General features: G+C 38.2%; 2 protein-coding genes across 3 annotated transcripts; one reads left to right on the forward strand and one right to left on the reverse strand.

Moving 5' to 3' along the window:
• Positions 1–6: 6 nt before the first annotated feature.
• On the reverse strand, positions 7–21,625 carry LOC144838976 (uncharacterized). Its single transcript, XM_078694417.1, has 4 exons — positions 21,509–21,625; positions 14,493–14,550; positions 1,060–14,103; positions 7–571 (listed from the first exon to the last, which is right to left on the reverse strand). Exons 1-4 carry the CDS (start codon positions 21,590–21,592, stop codon positions 120–122), a joined length of 13,638 nt encoding a protein of 4,545 aa, XP_078550543.1. The 5' UTR covers positions 21,593–21,625; the 3' UTR covers positions 7–119.
• LOC144837175 (uncharacterized) lies at positions 21,496–24,393 on the forward strand. Of its 2 annotated transcripts, none has more exons than XM_078692193.1 (5): positions 21,496–21,833; positions 22,250–22,301; positions 22,672–22,746; positions 23,003–23,530; positions 23,777–24,393. In XM_078692193.1, exons 1-5 carry the CDS (start codon positions 21,741–21,743, stop codon positions 23,956–23,958), a joined length of 930 nt encoding a protein of 309 aa, XP_078548319.1. In that variant the 5' UTR covers positions 21,496–21,740; the 3' UTR covers positions 23,959–24,393. The 2 variants fall into 2 exon arrangements, with proteins under 2 accessions (XP_078548319.1, XP_078548326.1); XM_078692200.1 differs by having other exon boundaries at positions 21,771–21,833; positions 22,186–22,301.
• Positions 24,394–24,435: the final 42 nt, after the last annotated feature.

Genomic DNA, 24,435 nt, shown 5'->3' on the forward strand with positions numbered 1-24,435 from the left:
AAAACCTTTTTAGTAAATTTTGGATATTTTTATTGAAATTTTTATTTATTTAAAACAGTACAATTTTACATCAAGACTTTTTTTGATTATTTTTAAATATTTTAATTGTGACAATTGGGTCAGTAGTGTGGGCAATACTTTTCGTCCGTGTTGTCTTGACAATCTTGCTGTTCGTCGCATCGCTTGCTTAAAGGAATACAGACGTCATTATCACAAATCATTTCGTCAATAGTACAAGGTGCTTTACAGTGTTTCTCATCGTCACCATCCGGTGTGCAATCAACATGTCCATCGCAAACTTTAACTTCCGATATACAATATCCACTTTTACATAAATATTGGCTTTTACTGCATTTGGCAGAACAGTGTAATTCATCCTCCCCAGAATAGCAGTCCTTAAATCCGTTGCAAACTTTCTGATATGGTAAACATGACCTATCACACTGAAACTCTCCGTTCCGACAAATCGGGACACAGTGTTTCTCGTCCTGCCATTGCGGTAAACAATCGTACTGCCCATCACAAACTTCACTGAAGGGTATACACGAACCGTCTCCGCACTGGAACTCACCTGATTTTTACAGATAAAATATAACCAGTAAATACAATTTATATAAATAAATTCATTTATTTCCCCAAAAAACCTAAAACGTATATTTGTTGTAAAGTTGTTGTATAGGCCATTTTAATGGCAAACAACTCGTTATTGATTTAAACAAAATTAGATTAAAACAAATTTACCCGATAACATCGTAATTTAAAGAAAAAGTAGTTAACGCGAAGTCCATTTGTATGGTTTGAAATCAACGAGGTTTTGGTTAATTTAACTAAAAAATGGTTTGTTCAAAGTTTATTTTCTTCATCTTTAATTTTCATATTTTGAGGATAATTCACGTTTAAATTAAATTATTTTTTTATATATCGATGCTTTATAAAAAAGATATAATGATAATAGTTCGTTCTTATATAGCGCATAAGCAAGCAATGCGATGAAGGCCTACATACAATATAAACACAATGCGGTACAGATAAAAAACAACAGGTTATTGAATCACTTACCGGTTTGACATCGGCGAGAACAGTGCAACTCATCTTCACCCCATCCACAGTCATCAACTCCATCACACACTTTATCAAGAGGTATACATTTTCCATCTTGGCACTGGAACTTATTGACACACGGTGACGTACAGAATGCTTCGTCTTCGCCATAACCAGAACAGTGCTTAACACCATCGCATACTTTCTTCGAACTTATACACTCGCCACTGGTACATTGAAAGTCGCCGTGCTTGCAAATTGGTTTACAATTCCTCTCATCCGCATTGTCTGGGCAATCGGGGTTACCATCACACACCAGATAATAATCCAAACATATGCCATTCTGGCATTGAAATGAGCCGGAAGGACAGCTCGGAATACAGAGAAGTTCTTCTTCGCCAGCGTAACAGTCGAAAACAGCATCGCAAACTTTCTCTTTTGGGATGCACTCACCATTTCTACATTGAAACTCGTCATATTCGCAAGTCATGTGACAGTGTTGTTCATCTTCGCCGTCAGGTTGACAGTCTCGGTAACCATTACATATGTTACCGTTTGGAATACAAGAGCTGTTTTTACAACGGTACTCATGGAAACCGCAAAGTGATTTACAGAGAGATTCATCCTCACCGTGCGGTTCACAATTATTGACTCCGTCACAGACATGGATATACGGAATGCACGAACCGTCTTTACATTGGAATTCGGTGTCGGCGCAGATTTGACCGCAGTTGAACTCGTCCTCCCCTCTAGGATGACAATGTCGAATACCATCACAAACCTGATGATCATATATACATTCTCCGCTTAGGCATTGGAATTCTCTAGCTCCGCACACAGGTCGACAGAACTTCTCATCTTCTCCGTCAGGCTTACAATCAATGCGATTATTACAGACTTTCTGATGCGGAATACAGGAACCGTCGTCGCATAAAAACTCACTGATCAAACAGGGGCTGTCACAGTGCGCTTCGTCTATCCCTGAAGGGCAGTCGTCAAAACCGTCACATATCTCATCATACGATATACAAGATTTATCCAAACACTGTAGTTGACTTTTTTGGCAAACGGGAGTACACTGAAGTTCGTCGTATCCGTGTGGACAGTCTTTAAACCCATCGCATACTTGATCATGATCTATGCATGTGAATTTATCTTTACATTGGAATTCAGTTTGTCCGCAGCTATGTATACAGTGCGTCTCGTCATCATTTCCGTACGGACAATCAACGATTCCATCGCAGACACTTGAGAACAGTATACACGTTCCGTCGTTGCAGACAAACTCGGTAGTTTTGCATTTAGAGAAGCAGTTTGTTTCATCCTCGATGGAGTTACCACAATCTTTAATACCATCGCACACTTTTTGTTTTGGTATACAAACACCAGAGTTGCATTGGAATTCACCTTTTGCACAATTTGATAAGCAGAATTCATCATCTCCAATAGGAAGGCAATCGCGGACACCATCACAGACACGGTCAGTCGAAATACAGTTTCCCTCTCTGCATCTGTATTCAGTTTTCTTGTCACACGGCCATTTACAATGTTGTTCATCTTCGCCATATGGACAATCTTTCTTACCGTCGCAAATATTTTCAAACAACACACAGCTTCCATCGGTACATTGAAATTCATTCTTCTCACAAACTCTTAGGCAATGTTTTTCATCTTCGTTTTCTGGGCAGTGTTTATGACCATCGCAAACCTGTTCACTAGGAATACAAGAACCGTCTCGACACTGATGCTCACCGAATTCACAGACGCTCTTACAGACCTTTTCATCTTCCCCGGATGGACAATCAATGACACCATTACACAGCTTATGAATGCTAATACATGGTCCATGTACGCACGGGAACTCTTTCTTTTTGCATCTTCGGTTGCAGTTAAGTTCGTCAGCGCCATGCGCGCAGTCAACATGCCCATTACACACTTGTTCATGAGTGATGCACGTGCCATCGTAAGGACAGAGGAAGTCGTGACCAGTACATAGTGGATCACACGTCTTTTCATCTTCGCCCTCTGGTAAACAGTCTTTAACGTGATCGCATACTTTAGTATACGGTATACATGTATTGTTTTTACATTGGAAATGGCCAGGTTCGCATTTGAATTCACAGTTGTGTTCGTCTTCGGAACCTTGACAGTCTTTGTAACCGTTACAAACTTTACTCTGTACAATGCACGATCCGTCAAAACATTGGAATTGTGTTGGAGAACAAGGTTGATCACAAAACAGTTCGTCTTTCTGGGTTCCATAACAATCAACAATAGAATCACAAACTTGCGAATACAATATACAAGTACCGTCATCGCACGAGTACTCGTTATGGCTGCATTTAAACTTGCAATTTTCTTCATCTATCCAATTTGGCTTACAATCGGGTTGACCATCACAGACCTTCTCTCGTGGTATACACTCTCCGTCAGGACATGTGAATTCTGTATCGACGCAGTAAGTTGAACAATAAAATTCATCCTCACCGTCAGGCTTACAATCTTTAGTCCCGTCGCATACAGTTTCATAATTCAAGCATGTTCCATCAAGGCAAACAAATTTACCATCGTCACACGGTTTTATGCAATGCTTCTCGTCTTCACCTGTAGGCTGGCAATGAATGGTACCATCACAAACCTTATGTAAGTCAATACACGAACCATCTAAGCATTGGAATTGATGGTAAGTACACGCAGCATGGCAGTTTGCTTCATCGTTGTCGCAGTTTGGTTCGGTATTGCAAACATTCCCAAAAGGTAGACAAGAACCATCGTTACATTGGAATTCATGATATTGACATACTTGATCGCAACTGTGTTCATCCTCTCCGGTTGGTGCACAATCAGTCTTTCCATCACATACATCTGAATAAGGTATACACGTTCCATCAGCACATTGGAATTGGTAAGGAGTACAGATAGGTTGGCAATGATGTTCATCTTCACCTTCAGGCCAACATTGTTTTTCGCCGTCACATACTTTACTAAATGGAATACACGTACCGTTGTGACATCGGAATTCCCCATAGCGACATTTCGACGCACAGTGGTTTTCATCTTCTCCACTGTAACCGCAATCAAATTTACCATCGCATACTTGTGCGTTGTGTATACACGTGTTGTCGGCGCACTGGTACTTAGTTGGTGAGCAGCGATGAGAACATGCTGTTTCGTCTTCTCCGCTTGGGTAACAATCCATTACACCGTCACAAATCTTTTCGTATGGGATACAAGAGAAATCGTTACATTGAAATTCATCCTTATGGCATTCTGGCTCACAAACCTTTTCTTCTTCGCCCCAAGCACAATCCGCGTATCCATTACAGATTTGATCGAATGAAATACATTTTCCATCTTTACATTGAAACTCGCCCTTTCGACATTTGTGTTCACAGTTGTTTTCATCTTCGCCGTTTGAGCACTGTTGTTCTTTATCACATACGTGTTCGTATTTTATACATTTACCATCTAAACAGCTGAATTCATCATAATGACAAGGATGTTTACAATTATGTTCATCTTCCCCACTGCCATGACAATCTTTAACTCCATTACAAAGTAAATCATTATGAATACATGATCCATCCGGGCAGAGAAATTCGTGATGTTCACATGGACCGGAACAAAGTTTCTCATCTTCGGCTTCGTGACAGTCGGATACTCCATTGCAGACGCTTGTAATTGAAATACAAACACCGTTCGAACATCTAAATTGCCCAACGTTGCATTCAAATTGACAGAATATTTCATCCAGACCAGACGGCCAACAGTCTACCTTACCATCACAGACGTTGTTTGGGTTGAGACACTTGCCGCTCGGGCATAGAAATTGATGGAATGGACATGGAGATTCACAGAAACTTTCATCTTCGCCGTCTGGCTCGCAATCTGTATAATGATTACAAACATCAGATTCTCTTAAGCATTTACCGTCGTTACACACGAATTTACCTTCACAGTTTGAGACACAGTTCTTCTCGTCGTCGCCGGTATCACTGCAGTCCATCACGCCGTCGCAAACCTTCTGGAACGGCAAACAAGTCCCGTCCTCACAATGATACTCTCCAGCTTCACAAACGTAAAAGCAATGAGTTTCGTCGTCCCCGAGTAAACAGTCTTGATGGCCGTCGCAGATTTTAGATTTGGATAGACAACGCCCATCGCAAGGGAATTGATAGTGATTACATTTATGTTGACAATTTAATTCGTCTTCACCGTTTTCACAATCATCATAGGCGTTGCAGAGGTTACTAGAGTGAATACATGTACCGTCTATACATTGGAATTCATCGGGTTTGCACAAAGCAGTACAGTGGTCCTCATCTTCTCCATGCGGAAGACAATGTATTACGCCATCACACACCTCATACGTAAAGATACAACTTCCGGAATGACATTGGAACTGATCAGACGGACACGGTGCTCGGCAACCTAGCTCGTCTTCATTATGTGGACAATCATGTACGCCATCACAAACCTTGGATTTCGGGATGCAATCGAATTTACAGGCATATTCTTCTGTTTCGCAATTTGGCTTACAGTTTTGTTCATCTTCTTTTGCGTGTAAACAGTCAATGGTTCCGTCACACACTCGCTTGTAATCAATACACGTTCCGTCTAAGCACTGGAACTCCTCAGGTTTACACGGAGAATGGCAAAACTTTTCATCATCTCCGCCAGGAAAGCAATCAACTGTTCCGTCACATAATTTATAAAATGGTAAACATTGTCCATCCGGACAAATTGAATCATGAACATCGCATATAAAGTTACAATTTAACTCATCCTCGCCTCCTGTACAATCTTTTACCGCATTGCATACTTTTGATTGGTCTAGGCATTTACCATTATAGCACTGAAACTCGTATTCACATGGTGCTTTACAATAGTCTTCATCTTCCCCATACGGTAAACAATCAATGGTGTGGTCACATACGTTATCGTAGGAGATACATAAGCCATCGCTGCATTGGAATTCCCCAGAGTGACAGTCGGGATGACAGTGACTTTCATCATCGTTTGTATATTCGCAGTCAATCTTACCGTCACAAACCTTGCTAAACTCAATACACGTTCCGTCGTTACATTTGAATTCTTTATGTTCGCAGTTCGGTGTACAATGTAGTTCGTCTTCACAAGATGGATGACAATCTGCGTGCCCATCACATATCTGATTGAAATCAATACAAGTACCATCTATGCATTGGAACGACCCTGGATGACAATGACTGTGACAATGTAATTCGTCGTCCCCATTCGGCACGCAATCTTGCTCACCGTTACAAACTTTACTTAAAGGAATACATTTTTTATTAAGGCATTGGTATTCATCAAATTGACATTTAGAAAGACAGTTATCTTCATCATCGCCTGACTCAGGACAATCTCGAATTTTATTGCATACTTTTGATCTTGGAAGACAACTACCATCGGCGCATTGATACTGGTCGTCACGGCATGTTGGGTTACAATGAAGTTCGTCTTCGTGTCCACTCGAGCAATCTACAGCACCATTACAAACGTCATCGTATAGAATACAGGAACCATCAATACACTGGAAATGTCCGGGTTCGCAAATCGGTCGACAATTCTTTTCATCGTCTCCATGGTGACAATGTTTGAGCCCATCACAAACGCGCATTTGTAAAATGCATTCACCCGATGAACATTGGAACTCGCCATCGCGACATGGTCTCAAACAAAACTTTTCGTCTTCTCCTCCTTTACAGTCGTTTTTACCGTCACACACATTAGTTATTGCAATACATGTTCTGTTGAGGCATTGGAATTGATCTGGTAAGCAGATAGGGTTACAGTTTAACTCATCTGCTGAAGTGAACAGGCAGTCAATAACACCATCACACACTTTGTAGTTTATGATACAGACACCTTCAGGACATGAGAATTGGTTGTAACTGCATCTTGGATTACACAATGATTCATCCTCCGCACCTACACACGATATATGTCCGTCACAGATTTTCGAATATGGCTGACATGTACCATCGTTGCAATGGAAATCACTGAAGCCACATTTTGAATAGCAATTATGTTCATCATCTGCATCAGGCCAGCAGTCTTTTACCCCGTTACACACTTGGTCGTTACTTATACATGTTCCATTCTTGCATACGTATTGTGTTTCGGTGCATGGCTTGTTGCAATTCCATTCGTCATCGCCAGTGATTGGACAATCTTTGAACCCATTGCATAGTTTGTATTTTGAAATGCATGTACCGTCTCTACATAGATATTCTTTACTGTGGCATTGTGGAGAGCAACTTGCTTCGTCTTTACCGGAAGGACAATCTTGGTTCGAATCGCACACATGATCGATTGTTATACATGTTTTGTCTTCGCACTGGAACTCATCAGCACGGCATTTAGGAAAACAGTTTAATTCATCTTCTTTATGTAGAGGGCAATTAGGATAACCATCACAGATATTCTCATAGTCAACACACGTACCATCCTTACATTGTAACTGACCGCGTTTACATACCGGATGACAGCTTAATTCATCTTCACCAAATAATTTACAGTCTTTTGTTCCATCGCACACATTTTTATACGGAAGACAAAGCCCATCAAAACATTGGAATTGTTCTGTTTTACATGGCGGAGAGCAGTTTTTCTCATCTTTACCTGTAGGTTGACAGTCAGTGTTACCATCACATACGCGGTTGTATGAAATCACAGTTCCATCGAAACACTGAAAATAATGATGAGGTACAGATGGTATACAGTTTTTTTCATCTTCTCCGTCCGGGTAGCAATCTACGTGTGAATCGCATACGCTAGAATAAGGTAAACATGACCAATCACGACAGGAATACTCGCTAAGATGACACTTGTAATCACAATGTTGTTCATCGTCAGAACTTGCGCAATCATTATTTCCATCACAGACTTTATGTATCCCAATACACGTTCCATCTGCACACTGGAACTCATCAGAAAGACAGATCTTTTTACAGTAGCTTTCATCCTCACCTTCAGCACAATCGATCACAAAATCGCATATTTTCTCATACGGAACACAGAGACTAGAATTGCACCATAAATCTCCAACAGAACATTTTGTTAGACAGTCTTCTTCGTCGTCACCAACGCGAGGACAGTCTTTATTACCATCACAAACCATTTCTTTATTAATGCAAGAACCGTCTCGACATGTGTACTTGCCTTTTTGACAAGGCTTATCACAATGTAGTTCGTCTTCACCAGTAGGACAATCTTGCAGACCATCACAAACACGATTTAATGAAAGGCATTCTCTATTACTGCAGATAAATTCGTGATCACACACGGGAAAACAATCAGTCTCATCTTCGCCACCATCGCAATCTTTCTGTCCATCACATACGAGAGAATCCGGTAAACAAACACCATATGAACATTGGAATTCTGCAGCCTTACAACCTGGAGTGCAAAATAGCTCGTCTTCATTTGCTGAACAGTCTTTTTCACCATTACATACGTCAGGTAGAGGAATGCATAGCCCGTCAAGACATTGATATTGATTTGGTTTACAAGGTGGGTGACAATGTGCTTCATCATCTCCTGTTACTGGACAGTCTTTCATTCCATTGCAAATAAGTTCACGATAAATACAAGTACCATCAATACACTTGTGTTGGTCAGCATCGCAATTAGATTGGCAATTCGATTCATCAGCGCTGTTCGAGATAGCTCTGGCATCTCCTAAACAATCTGGTTTACCATCGCAAACTAAACTATAAGCAATACATTTACCGTTCGGACATTGGAATTCTTTGCATAATGGTCGACAGTTCATTTCGTCTTTTGCATGTGTGCAGTCTACCTTGCCGTCACAAACTTTGGAAAAGTGAACACATTGGCCGTCACTACATTGGAATTGTTGATGTGAGCAAGGAGCGTGACAATTCCATTCATCTTCTCCATGTGGACAATCGTGATTGCTATCGCATAAAAACTCATTTGGAACACACGAATCATCATTACAACGGAAATGACCATTACTACATTCAGTCTGGCAATGTTGTTCATCTTCGGCACCTGGCCAGCAATCTTTCTTGCCGTCACATATTCTCCAATAGTTAATACAATTACCGTCAGGACAACGTAGTTCTCCGTTAAAACAGTTATGACAGTCGACTTCGTCTTCTTCCCACGTACAATCAGGAATATTGTCGCATTGCTTCGATAAATCAATACATGTTCCATCACTGCATTTAAATTCATTGTGTGAACAGCCGCAATTCCTTTCATCTTCACCCAAAGCACAGTCACTTTGACCGTTACATACTTTTGAATTGGAAATACACGATTCATCTTTGCATTCGAATTCGTATTGCGAACACCGACAATCTCTCTCGTCTTCGTCCCAGGAACAGTCGCTATGACCATCGCATCTTTTAGATTTAGAAATACAGGAGCCATCTTTACATTCAAACTCATGGCTGGTACATTCACAATCTTTCTCGTCTTCGCCCCAGGAACAGTCGCTTCGACCATCGCATATTTTAGATTTAGGAATACAGGAGCCATCTTTACATTCAAACTCGTGGCTGGTACATCCACAATCTTTCTCGTCTTCGCCCCAGGAACAGTCGCTACGACCATCACATATCTTAGATTTAGGAATACAGGAGCCATCTTTACATTCAAACTCGTGACTGGTACATCCACAATCTTTCTCGTCTTCGCCCCAGGAACAGTCGCTACGACCATCACATATTTTAGATTTAGGAATACAGGAGCTATCTTTACATTGGAACTCGTGACTGGTACATTCACAATCTTTCTCGTCTTCGTCCCAGGAACAGTCGCTATGACCATCGCATATTTTAGATTTAGAAATACAGGAGCCATCTTTACATTGGAACTCGTGACTGGTACATTCACAATCTTTCTCGTCTTCGTCCCAGGAACAGTCGCTTCGACCATCGCATATTTTAGATTTAGAAATACAGGAGCCATCTTTACATTCAAACTCATGGCTGGTACATTCACAATCTTTCTCGTCTTCGCCCCAGGAACAGTCGCTTCGACCATCGCATATTTTAGATTTAGGAATACAGGAGCCATCTTTACATTCAAACTCGTGGCTGGTACATCCACAATCTTTCTCGTCTTCGCCCCAGGAACAGTCGCTACGACCATCACATATCTTAGATTTAGGAATACAGGAGCCATCTTTACATTCAAACTCGTGACTGGTACATCCACAATCTTTCTCGTCTTCGCCCCAGGAACAGTCGCTACGACCATCACATATTTTAGATTTAGGAATACAGGAGCTATCTTTACATTGGAACTCGTGACTGGTACATTCACAATCTTTCTCGTCTTCGTCCCAGGAACAGTCGCTATGACCATCGCATATTTTAGATTTAGGAATACAGGAGCCATCTTTACATTCAAACTCGTGACTGGTACATCCACAATCTTTCTCATCTTCGCCCCAGGAACAGTCGCTGTGATCATCACATATTTTAGATTTAGGAATACAGGAGCCATCTTTACATTCAAACTCATGGCTGGTACATCCACAATCGTTCTCATCTTCGCCCCAGGAACAGTCGCTATGACCATCACATATTTTAGATTTAGGAATACAGGAGTCATCTTTACATTCAAACTCGTGACTGGTACATTCACAATCTTTCTCATCTTCGCCCCAGGAACAGTCGCTATGACCATCGCATCTTTTAGATTTAGGAATACAGGAGCCATCTTTACATTCAAACTCGTGGCTGGTACATCCACAATCTTTCTCGTCTTCGCCCCAGGAACAGTCGCTACGACCATCACATATTTTAGATTTAGGAATACAGGAGCCATCTTTACATTCAAACTCATGGCTGGTACATCCACAATCGTTCTCATCTTCGCCCCAGGAACAGTCGCTATGACCATCACATATTTTAGATTTAGGAATACAGGAGTCATCTTTACATTCAAACTCGTGACTGGTACATTCACAATCTTTCTCATCTTCGCCCCAGGAACAGTCGCTATGACCATCGCATCTTTTAGATTTAGGAATACAGGAGCCATCTTTACATTCAAACTCGTGGCTGGTACATCCACAATCTTTCTCGTCTTCGCCCCAGGAACAGTCGCTACGACCATCACATATCTTAGATTTAGGAATACAGGAGCCATCTTTACATTCAAACTCGTGACTGATACATCCACAATCATTCTCGTCTTCGCCCCAGGAACAGTCGCTACGACCATCACATATCTTAGATTTAGGAATACAGGAGCCATCTTTACATTCAAACTCGTGACTGGTACATCCACAATCATTCTCGTCTTCGCCCCAGGAACAGTCGCTGCGGCCATCGCATCTTTTAGATTTAGGAATACAGGAGCTATCTTTACATTGGAACTCGTGACTGGTACATTCACAATCTTTCTCGTCTTCGTTCCAGGAACAGTCGCTATGACCATCGCATATTTTAGATTTAGGAATACAGGAGCCATCTTTACATTCAAACTCGTGACTGGTACATCCACAATCTTTCTCATCTTCGCCCCAGGAACAGTCGCTGTGATCATCACATATTTTAGATTTAGGAATACAGGAGCCATCTTTACATTCAAACTCGTGGCTGGTACATTCACAATCATTCTCGTCTTCGCCCCAGGAACAGTCGCTGCGACCATCACATATTTTAGATTTAGGAATACAGGAGCCATCTTTACATTCAAACTCGTGGCTGGTACATTCACAATCTTTCTCGTCTTCGCCCCAGGAACAGTCGCTACGACCATCACATATTTTAGATTTAGGAATACAGGAGCCATCTTTGCATTTAAACTCGTGGCTAGTACATCCACAATCTTGTTCGTCTTCGCCCCAGGAACAGTCGCTATGACCATCGCATCTTTTAGATTTAGGAATACAGGAGCCATCTTTACATTCAAACTCGTGACTGGTACATCCACAATCTTTCTCATCTTCGCCCCAGGAACAATCGCTATGACCATCACATATTTTAGATTTAGGAATACAGGAGCCATCCTTGCATTCAAACTCGTGGCTGGTACATCGACAATCATTCTCGTCTTCGCCCCATGAACAGTCGCTGCGACCATCACATATTTTAGATTTAGCAATACAGGAGCCATCTTTACATTCAAACTCGTGACTGGTACATCCACAATCTTTCTCATCTTCGCCCCAGGAACAGTCGCTATGACCATCACATATTTTAGATTTCGGAATACAGGAGCCATCTTTGCATTCAAACTCGTGGCTGGTACATCCACAATCATTCTCGTCTTCGCCCCAGGAACAGTCGCTGCGACCATCACATATTTTATATTTAGGAATACAGGAGCCATCTTTACATTCAAACTCGTGACTGGTACATCCACAATCTTTCTCATCTTCGCCCCAGGAACAGTCGCTGCGACCATCACATATTTTAGATTTAGGAATACAGGAGCCATCTTTACATTCAAACTCGTCACTGGTACATCCACAATCTTGTTCGTCTTCGCCCCAGGAACAGTCGCTATGACCATCGCATCTTTTAGATTTAGGAATACAGGAGCCATCTTTACATTCAAACTCGTGACTGGTACATCCACAATCTTTCTCATCTTCGCCCCAGGAACAGTCGCTGCGACTATCACATATTTTAGATTTAGGAATACAGGAGTCATCTTTACATTCAAACTCGTGACTGGTACATCCACAATCTTTCTCATCTTCGCCCCAGGAACAGTCGCTATGACCATCACATATTTTAGATTTATGAATACAGGAGCCATCTTTACATTCAAACTCGTGACTGGTACATTCACAATCTTTCTCGTCTTCGCCCCATGAACAGTCGCTACGACCATCACATATTTTAGATTTAGGAATGCAGGAGCTATCTTTGCATTCAAACTCGTGACTGGTACATCCACAATCTTTTTCATCTTCGCCCCAGGAACAGTCGCTATGACCATCACATATTTTAGATTTAGGAATACAGGAGCCATCTTTGCATTCAAACTCGTGGCTGGTACATCCACAATCTTTCTCGTCTTCGCCCCAGGAACAGTCGCTATGACCGTCACATATTTTAGATTTAGGAATACAGGAGCCATCTTTACATTCAAACTCGTGACTGGTACATTCACAATCATTCTCGTCTTCGCCCCATGAACAGTCGCTATGACCATCACATATTTTAGATTCAGGAATACAGGAGCCATCTTTGCATTCAAACTCGTGGCTGGTACATCCACAATCTTTCTCGTCTTCGCCCCAGGAACAGTCGCTACGACCATCACATATTTTAGATTTAGGAATACAGGAGCCATCTTTGCATTCAAACTCGTGACTGGTACAACCGCATTCTAATTCGTCCTCACCCCAGGAACAGTCATCATAACCATTACACACTTTAATTTCTGGAATACAGTTTCCGTTTTTGCATTCAAATTCATAGTTTGTACAGTCACAGTTCTTTTCATCTTCACCCCATATGCAATCTTTGTAGCCATCACACTGTTTAGATGTTGGGATACAATCATCATTGCTACACCTAAATTCCTTACATTCACAGTTTTGCTCGTCTTCCTCGCTGATGCAGTCTACCGTGCCATCACACAGCCAGCTTTTATCAATACACGCACCTTTCTTGCATCTGAACTGATCTTCAAGGCAAATAGTCGTAGTACACACTTGTTCGTTTTCGTCATCATGGTTAGGACAATCCAAAACACCATCGCAAAGCCAGAAAGATTCTATACATCTGCCACCTTCACACATAAAGGTTCCGCCAGGACATGCCTTTCTCCCCGAGCATTCTTTCTCGCTTTCATCTTCGTGGCCACTGCAATCGGGTATTCCGTCACACGTGAATTCGTAAGGTAAACACACGCCGTTGTTGCATTGAAATGGGCACGTGGGTTGATAACCTCGTTGCTGAATACTCCTGCATGTTTCATCGTGTTCATCGCCGTGATCATGGCAGTGCGGCACGTTGTCACAAAGATGACGTAAGCTCAAACACGTGTTATCATCAGAACATGAAAACCCTGATATTCCATTGTCAAGACTACATAAATCTGTAAACAAAAACAACATACATTATGCGTACAAGTTAAATAATGACCTACTTCTGTACAGGTGTAAACTGGTTTTACTCATTGAAAAACAACAATACAAAGAGTGCCTTGTGGTAGTTTTAGCAAATTGTAGTAATTTTAGCCAACGTGTAGTAGTAGGTTTTATCTTGATTCCAATAATGTTATAGTTTGTGACTTTCTACATCCTTTATTTACAATTACGAGTCCCAAAAAAGACCACATTTTAAAATAATGTTATTGAAGTCAGGATGAAAGATTACGTTGCGTACTAAAGCCAATTTTCATCAAACATGGATGTCAAATCAGTGTTGCGTATCGTTGTGGAGTAGGAATCAAACAGTGTATAAAGTGGCAGACGGTATACTTACCCACTCGATAGTTTAAAAGATTAAATAACCCGCCATTAGTACGTTTCGATGTTACGTTCTGTAAATGAATTGAAATGGAAGACCTTTATTCACTAGTTTATATAAATAATACTATCTTGGATTTAAAGCGCCTAATGTTGTGAAACCTCTAAGCGCTGTACAAGACACTAAGCGAAAAGATAAAACAAACAAAACAAGCTAAACCCAAACCGAAGTGTGGGGATACTCCCTCGTCGCTAACCAGGGTTCATTCTAAAAATTGAACCCTGGTCAGCACCAGTTGTGTCTCGGTCATCTCGGACTCGGGCGCATCCTACCCTAGGAAATAAAATCTGAGTATGCATATTCATTTGTATACCGTCTTAATTTAAATTATATACAATGTTTTTTTTTTCATTTGCCTTTTTATTGTCAATATTTTGTATCCAGTTGTAGCGGTCTACATTATTTTTCATGAACAAAACTTGAGCTTGTCTAAATCTTTTTAATTAAAATTATATAACGCCCTCTATAGCAGCACATACGTTACAACAAGTACGCCCTCTACATCGTCACACAACAAATGTTCTCCCTCCAGTGGTGTAGGAAGTTTTATCATTTTTTTCTTAAAACAAGACTAAGTATTGTGTCTTTCGCTGAAAAAAAATATGCTCAAATGTATTAACGAGCGGTTTATATTGTAAACCTCGTAACGATTAAAAGAGCAGCAAGGGTATACCAATATAATCATCTCGTTGCGCAGTTATTGAAATATTCACTCGGTTGTTTCATTTAATTCTTGAATCAGGTATTGTACCACATTTGGTACACTAAAATTATAGTCCCTATTTACAAAAGAACGATGCTGATAATTACCTAGGGATTACTTTACTCAGTTGTATGGGGACTTTATTAACAACCAGAATTATTTGATGGTGCGAGAATACCAGGGTGAAGAGGAAATATGATTCAAGGATGGTTACTCAACAAATGAAAAATATATTCGTACTCCATTCTTTATTATTTATATTGAAATAAAATTATTACTTATTTAAAAAATATAAATTGTAATTTTATATACACTTATTTTTAGAAAAATATTATTTATATTAAAAAGCTAGAGTGTGATAGCAAAAAAATGGACGTAGTGCTTTGGAGGGAAGCGGCTGAGGAGGCGAACAAACTGGTAGTAAGGAACAGCATTACTATAACGGGGAAGCGGCTGAGGAGGCGAACAAACTGGTAGTAAGGAACAGCATTACTATAACGGTCCTCATTTAAAGAAAGATTGGTTGGTGTCTACACAATCGAGCACCATTGAAGTCGGTATGAATTTAATATTGAAATTAATATATTAATTGGATCGGGTGAATTGGATTAGGTAGTGGAAGAGTATAAATTGTTTTAAAATCTTATTTTGCATGTTTCAGAATCCGATGAACAAATTGGAATAATTATTGCCATCGATGATACCAATGGGTACCAATTACTACAATATTAATCATTGACAAATTATTGCAAGTTTATTTATTTTTTAAATAGTTAAGATTCCCAGTGGAAAGAGTCCATGTTTTAACCAGAAACATCGATGTGCAGTTACCAGTTACTATCAAGTTTACAAAAATACAAGTTATTATAACAACAATGTGCATAATAGAGTAAACGTATTTGTTTCTTCATTTGTAGCTGACCAAAAGACCAATTATTAATTGAACATTATTGTTTAAAAAAATTACATTAGCCATGCCATAACATCTGGATGTTGCTATTTTTCGTAGGAAGAATGTTTTTTCATACCCTTAAAAGGGTCGTTAAAGGAAGAATATTGTCACAAAGTACGCCCTCTAAATCGTCACGTCCTCTAGAGCATGGCGTAATAAGGAAAATAAAAATTGAATGGACAAGAAATATGCTATGCAAATTAGCTTTGACAGAAAGACCAGGACAGGTAGTCCAAAAACTACAAGGACAGGTAGTCCAAAAACTACAAGGACAGGTAGTCCAAAAACTACAAGGACAGGTAGTCCAAAAACTACAAGGACAGGTAGTCCAAAAACTACAAGGACAGGTAGTCCAAAAACTACAAGGACAGGTAGTCCAAAAACTACAAGGACAGGTAGTCCAAAAACTACAAGGACAGGTAGTCCAAAAACTACAAGGACAGGTAGTCCAAAAACTACAAGGACAGGTAGTCCAAAAACTACAAGGACAGGTAGTCCAAAAACTACAAGGACAGGTAGTCCAAAAACTACAAGGACAGGTAGTCCAAAAACTACAAGGACAGGTAGTCCAAAAACTACAAGGACAGGTAGTCCAAAAACTACAAGGACAGGTAGTCCAAAAACTACAAGGACAGGTAGTCCAAAAACTACAAGGACAGGTAGTCCAAAAACTACAAGGACAGGTAGTCCAAAAACTACAAGGACAGGTAGTCCAAAAACTACAAGGACAGGTAGTCCAAAAACTACAAGGACAGGTAGTCCAAAAACTACAAGGACAGGTAGTCCAAAAACTACAAGGACAGGTAGTCCAAAAACTACAAGGACAGGTAGTCCAAAAACTACAAGGACAGGTAGTCCAAAAACTACAAGGACAGGTAGTCCAAAAACTACAAGGACAGGTAGTCCAAAAACTACAAGGACAGGTAGTCCAAAAACTACAAGGACAGGTAGTCCAAAAACTACAAGGACAGGTAGTCCAAAAACTACAAGGACAGGTAGTCCAAAAACTACAAGGACAGGTAGTCCAAAAACTACAAGGACAGGTAGTCCAAAAACTACAAGGACAGGTAGTCCAAAAACTACAAGGACAGGTAGTCCAAAAACTACAAGGACAGGTAGTCCAAAAACTACAAGGACAGGTAGTCCAAAAACTACAAGGACAGGTAGTCCAAAAACTACAAGGACAGGTAGTCCAAAAACTACAAGGACAGGTAGTCCAAAAACTACAAGGACAGGTAGTCCAAAAACTACAAGGACAGGTAGTCCAAAAACTACAAGGACAGGTAGTCCAAAAACTACAAGGACAGGTAGTCCAAAAACTACAAGGACAGGTAGTCCAAAAACTACAAGGACAGGTAGTCCAAAAACTACAAGGACAGGTAGTCCAAAAACTACAAGGATAGGTAGTCCAAAAACTACAAGGATAGGTAGTCCAAAAACTACAAGGACAGTTAGTCCAAAAACTACAAGGATAGGTAGTCCAAAAACTACAAGGACAGGTAGTCCAAAAACTACAAGGATAGGTAGTCCAAAAACTACAAGGATAGGTAGTCCAACAACTACAAGGATAGGTAGTCCAAAAACTACAAGGATAGGTAGTCCACACAGTAGCGTGTGAAAATATAAAGTATATACGATGTAATATATATTACGCATCAGAACATGAAAACGAAAACATTTGAAACAATAAATGAAAATTTTGATCTAGTTAAATTTTAGTGATCGAAGTCTTATTCGTATTTTAATGTGTTTTATATGTCTGTATTATACTGTTAACTTTTACATACAATATATACAAAAAAAATATTCGGTTAACAAGCACGCCCTCTATATCGTCACACAGTAATGTTCCCCGGCGGCGCGGACTGAAGTCTACCGTAGTAACAGATTCTCCGAAATTGACGCGCATATCAACTGCTATATCCTGTATATAAAGATAATGTTACGCTCGTTAAAAATTTTTTGAGGGAGACCTTCAAATGTTATTACTTCCTGGGTTTTGTCTCGTTTATAATTTTTATTTAAATTTTTATTTTATTGAAAGAGAGAAAGAAATAAATGTTATTATGAATGAATATTGTTAAAAAAAATCTTTACGTGCTAATAATACTTTATTTGTGTTAACTGGCCCGAATGATATACGTGTCCTATTTTTTACTACCTGTAAGTTTTTAAGAGTGCCGCGAGTGGATAATTTGAATGTTATTAACAACAGTATCAATTTTGAAATTAAAGTCACAACAAATGAAATGTGCATATAACCGATATACACGACCTGATAATAATAGTACCACCACGGATCCAGATCAAATATTGAGTGAACTGCCGGAGTGAACTGCCGGAGTGAACTCCCGGAATCAGAGTCCAGGGACTGTCCGAAAAACTCATTTTTTAGCCCATGTTTTCCACCAATTATGTCAACAGTACCGGTACTACTATACCAATAATTATTCCAGACGTTCCTCTGGTTAAAAGTGAGCAAGAGTTTGAGATTGAACAAATGATAAAAGGACGTTATCGTCAAAATCGTCTGGAATACTTAATTAAATGGAATGCTCAATTAAATGGAATTTGAATTCTACTGCTCTTGAATATATAGATAATAATCCTGTGCGGAATAATGGGAAATGCAAAGTATTTGAATTTGGATACATACAATTTAAACAAATTTTTCGATGTTTTTTAGTAGTTAGTCGGTAACGTATGTTGCGATTCACAGCGTTTGTTTTATTTTTTTTAAAGTAACATTTTATCATTTTGCTTTAAATATTTTAATGTCATTTTTATATGTTGTAATGTATTTTTAATTATTTATTAATTGCTATTTTAATATTGTAAATTCAACAATGTTTACTTTGTTGCAATAAAGAATTTGAATTTGAACAATCAAATATATATTGCTCTTATAATGTATGGAAAATGCTGTGGAATATTTGGTATATAATTGAGAATCATAATGGGGCAAATATGAAAAAACGTTCATATTATTAAAAAATAATTATAAAGCGCCTAATGTTTTGAAACGTCTAAGCGCTGACACTAAAAAAAGCTAAGCCCAAAACGAAGTATGGGGATACGCCCTCGTCGCTAACCAGGGTTTGGTCTAAACATTGAACCCTGGTCAGCACCAGTTGTGTCTCGGCCACTCCGGACTCGGGCGCCTCCTACCCTAGGAAATAAAATCTCAGTATGCATTAATGATATTAGATAGGCCTATATGCTATATGTAGATCCGTGTATCATTATTATTATTATTCGCAATTTCCAGCGGTCGATTTTTGTAGGGTGAGCGTATGTTGTGACGTGTGGTCTTTTGCGTGACGCACAAGGACATAATTTGCATGTTGTCCACATGTGGATATGTGTAAAATAGACGAGATATTTGTAAAACGTGGTTTAGATTCAGCCAACATTTAAGTGAACGGTACCAAATTTCATTGGTTAATCATAACACTACGTAGGCCTAGTACATTAAATTAGTACATTAGTTTCAATAACATTTAGTTCATATTGATAAATATTTAAGACATATTTAAAATAGCATTATAATTATCATGTTACATATAATTAAGCAATACAAATAAAGGAAAAACCATTACAAGGATCACAACTAAAGTTAACACTAATTTATCTCATAATTAGATCAAGTAATAATTTATTTTATTTTTATTTTATTTCTTTAGGCAATGTGGCCAAGGATTACCAATAGTGAATTAATCACTGTCCTATCAGATAGGTGGTAACCCCCCTGATACAGGGGCTATTTTGTGAACCAGTTCACTGGGGTAACCCCTACTCTTTTCGAATAATGAACTGGGTTCTTTAAAGTGCACAAAGGTTATAACTGTGTACACTGGACCTACGGTTTATAGTCCTTTTCCGAGAAGACTTGTTCCACCACCAGAACTAGGAGCGAGTCGGCCTCGAACCCTTGCCGATGTTGTTGGCTCTTTAGGTACGGTAAATGGCGCCCCTGCCTTAATCGCTCGGCCATTTGACTCGCTATTTATATAATTTCAAAAGAAAAATTAACAGTTTTTATATTATTGAATACAAGAACAATGTAAATAGGTGAAATCACATAATTTAATTATCAGTTGTTTTTATTAATTATTTATTTAATAAAATTTTAAAATGTTGAAGTTCTAGTTTTTTTTCGCTATTGAGAGGTGCGCCCAATTTAAAGCTTGCTTGCTGTGGCGTCTCTTTTCCACTTACATATTTCTTTTCTTGCATTATATTAATTATGTTCATTATTGGTTGTATATTTATTATGTTACTCTGTATTTTGATCTATTATTTGCGGAAATAAATGTAATTATTAATGATTTCATGAAACATAGAAGTGAAACAGTTCATGTTTAGAAATAAACCGAAACAATTAAAATAGCGTAATATTAATCATGTAGTCGAGATAGATAACGAGTTTACAAGCTATTAAACGTTTTTATTAGAAATAATGGTTGGATCATAATAACAAGTAGGTTTAGACCTTTTGTTTTATAATAATTTTAGAATAAGAAAAAAATATGAATAAAAAAAAATATTCATTCAAATAATTTTTAAAAAAAAGGGCTATAGGTAGTTCTAGCATTTGAAAGAGTAATTGAGGTGGAGCTTAAAATGCAAGAAATGGGCGGGTTGATTTTAATAATTTTTGGAAACCCCATTACTAATCTTTACTCGGAATAAGCAGTAGCAATGTGGCTCAAATTATTCCTTCATTCCATTTTCAAGAATGTGGTTTCATAAAGTATACTCGTTGTTTTATGGTAGTGGTTTGTCTAAAAACTAAATTCATACATCGCCCCGTTGTAAAATACCGTAGTTGAAAATCGTGTAAAGTACGAACAGTACTAGGCATTTTGTGTAATTAGTCAACGTCACCTGGACCTAGTGAAAAAGTAAATTCCAATATTTCCGCATGCGCACAATAAAATAACATGACGTATTCCTACGTCACCACAAATTAAACAAATCTAATAGTCTTATGTACTAAATCGTTTACAATTGTATTTATATATGATTAAATGTTTATTTTATTAAATTTTATTTTAGGGACACATTGGAAATAAGTTTGCTTTTGTACTTTTTAATAAATAAATAAAATATAATATGAGACACAAATCAAATAAATCGATACACAGTAATTTGGTGCGCGCTAACTATTGCAAACCAAGACCAACCATCCACACACACGCTGTCGCACCAATTCCGTTACTACGCTGTCCGACCAATATCCACAAAACCATTGCTTGTAAGTTATTCTAGCCACTAATAATTAATAAAATAAAAAGTGAATCTACTTAGGCCTACCTTATTGTCCTTCTTATACGAACGCTGTATAAAGGTTTGGTTAATGGAAGCTGTTGTCGTTAGTATAACGATGAAATAGAGCATACACGCTTGGGCCAGTTTTACCACAGCCCTGTCCATCTTCCTTGCCGAAATGCTTCTGTATATTAGAACCATGCCGTATGCAAATTGACACTCGTGAAATTACCATATCACGGAATTTCTAATTGTACCAAGAAAAAATGTCAACAGTATGGATTGTAAACGCTGTTTGATTATTTTCATATTGTTGGTGTTTGTTTCAATTGTTTGTACGCAATCAACAAATGACAAGAATGGCTTTAATGTTAGTATGTTTATGTTTTCTATGTTTTATTGATATTAACTATAGTTACGTACACATTATATGCTATAGAGTAAACTAGACGAATATAAAATGGATCAGCGGCATTAAGGTCAAAGGTTATTAGTACTGTATTAGTAACTTAGTATTGGTACGTACTAGCGTTTGAACGTTTTATTATTTTAGTTTTAATCTATATTAACATCATATATCTGTATCAACATCTTCAAAATCAATGTCACCGCTATGATCGTTCTCATGGTCTCATTGTTGTCACTATCATCGTTATGATGATGATGATAACAATGATATGCATTATGACTGTAATCTATCATTATCATCCTATTGTGAGTAGAGCCTCTATTAAGGGAACATCTTCTTTAAACAAGTGTATATTTTTCAATTCTGTACGCGTAAAGCTTGAAAATAAGTTGAACGACAGGACAATAAGACAGGATACATACATGATTGGTAAGCATTTTTTTCACTATTTAAAAAAACCAGAGAATTAACTGACGATGCAGTAACACACACACACTGCGCTCAGCTCAACTACCCCCGCGCCCACCCCACTATATTCTGCAATAAACAAATTCATATCTGCTGCAGAACTTCATCTACGTAGTTTTAGTTCAGGTGGAATACCATAATATTGAGATGACAGCGCGTTTTGTAGTATTTAGTCAGTGAAGTTTATTTTTGTTAATTAATACGTAATGTTACTTTCTATGGACCAGATATTTCGAAATGAATGAGTAATGTGTGTTTATCAACGTTTCGTTACGTATTCGGAATTTTACGCTTGATATCAATACAAGCGATTTTACGTTATTATTACCAGGATCAGAGATATTCGAACAATTGATGAAAGATTTGGATACTATTAAAAGACAAGTTATTGCCGTACACGTTAATCGTAAGTAATTATATTGTCATTATTTAAAAAGATAAACAAATAGAAAATGTATGAGTGCTTTGTTATTTATAGAATTAAGTACTTAGTATTTGTAATATTGATACAACCACCAATAATGTTTTTGTTAAAATGGAATAATACATATTTAAAATGAACTTGTAACGGTTTTTTTACTTTTCCTTCGTGTAACAAGAAAAAAATCATTCTAATTGTTTTATATAATCATGTAAAATTCTTTTGGGAAATGTCTTTTCAGAACAATACATTACCAACCGTCTAAATGAATTAGAGTTAAGGATGATATACCGACAAAGAAACAAATATAAAAACAATAAACTCAAAAAGCCAAAAGAAACATCGGCATTGAAATCAACAACAGCGACAGAAACAATAGCAGCAGTGACAATAGCAACCGAAACGGCAACGCGGGCAGTATTAGCTGCAAAGGTAACAAGAAAAACAGAAGGCGCGACAGGCACGATAACAAAATCGGACACAATCGAAAAAACACCAAAGTCACCACCAGCAGCGATATCAACAATGCAAGCAATATCTGTAGCAAGACAGTCAACAACAGTAGAAATATCTTCAGCAACACCTACGACACTATCTACAAAAACAACAACAGTAACAAACACAGAAAAAACAACAACAAACTTGAATAAACCAACTGCTGTAAAGATTACAACCCAGTCAAACAGTTTTCTAGAAGATCAGAATAATACCAAACCACACCCAGAGAAAGAAAAGAAAACTGTTATAATTTGGAAATTAGACAGAAAAGGTGTTTACTCTTTATTATCTCATTTATTTATAAATTATTAGTAAAAAAGATAAATATTTTGGCACATATGGCGTTTCATACGTATAATATATGCGCTCGTATTTTCAGACACACTTGGGGAAAGTCTATTTGACAAATAAAACCGACGATTAAAAAATAACAAAAATATCCAATACAAAGTTATAAATAACTAAGTGTTGAAACCAATTAAAACGTGTTTTTAATCATTCTTTCTTACTTTTTCAGAACGATATATTTATGCTATCCCTATCTTCTTAGCTTCATCAACCATCATCTTGACTGTTCTGCTATTTTGTGTACGGTATATCTGTCGTGAGATAATTTGCAGAATTGAAGAAGGTAATATAGATAGGTATCATAGAATATTGGGAACAACCTCAAGACCAGATTGGAGGACTTGTGGATAGAGATGCTACTTTGACCTGAACGCACAACACTGCGCAAAAGACAACGGAGCTTTGGGACGTCATGATAATCTGCGCGTGCGCGCGTGCACACAAATCTCAATCGCTTTACTTGATTACTGGAGCTAGTGAATTACTGGACCCTGGTTGGTTTATATATTATAAGCACATCTTCAATGAGCTAACATAAAATTTGCCAACTTATTCGATTGTGTTATTTGTTAAAATACGTTAAATTATTTATAAAATATTGTATTCAAATTAAATGCTGTACCACTTGCAAACTGTCCTCTTATTTTACAAATAATATTGAGAATTTGTTTTTGTTGTTTAATTGCTGAATAGAAAAAGATTGATAAAAAACATCACCCACAGCTTGTTTTTGGCCAACAGTGTAGGGACAAAATTAGATCGAATAAATGCATGAATACGCCAGTATATGAATTTACATCAGGTGTGCGATCTAATTTGCATAATATG

The sequence above is a fragment of the Antedon bifida genome, chromosome 1 (genome assembly GCF_963402885.1).
Source record: "Antedon bifida chromosome 1, ecAntBifi1.1, whole genome shotgun sequence".
NCBI classification, from domain to species: domain Eukaryota; kingdom Metazoa; phylum Echinodermata; class Crinoidea; order Comatulida; family Antedonidae; genus Antedon; species Antedon bifida.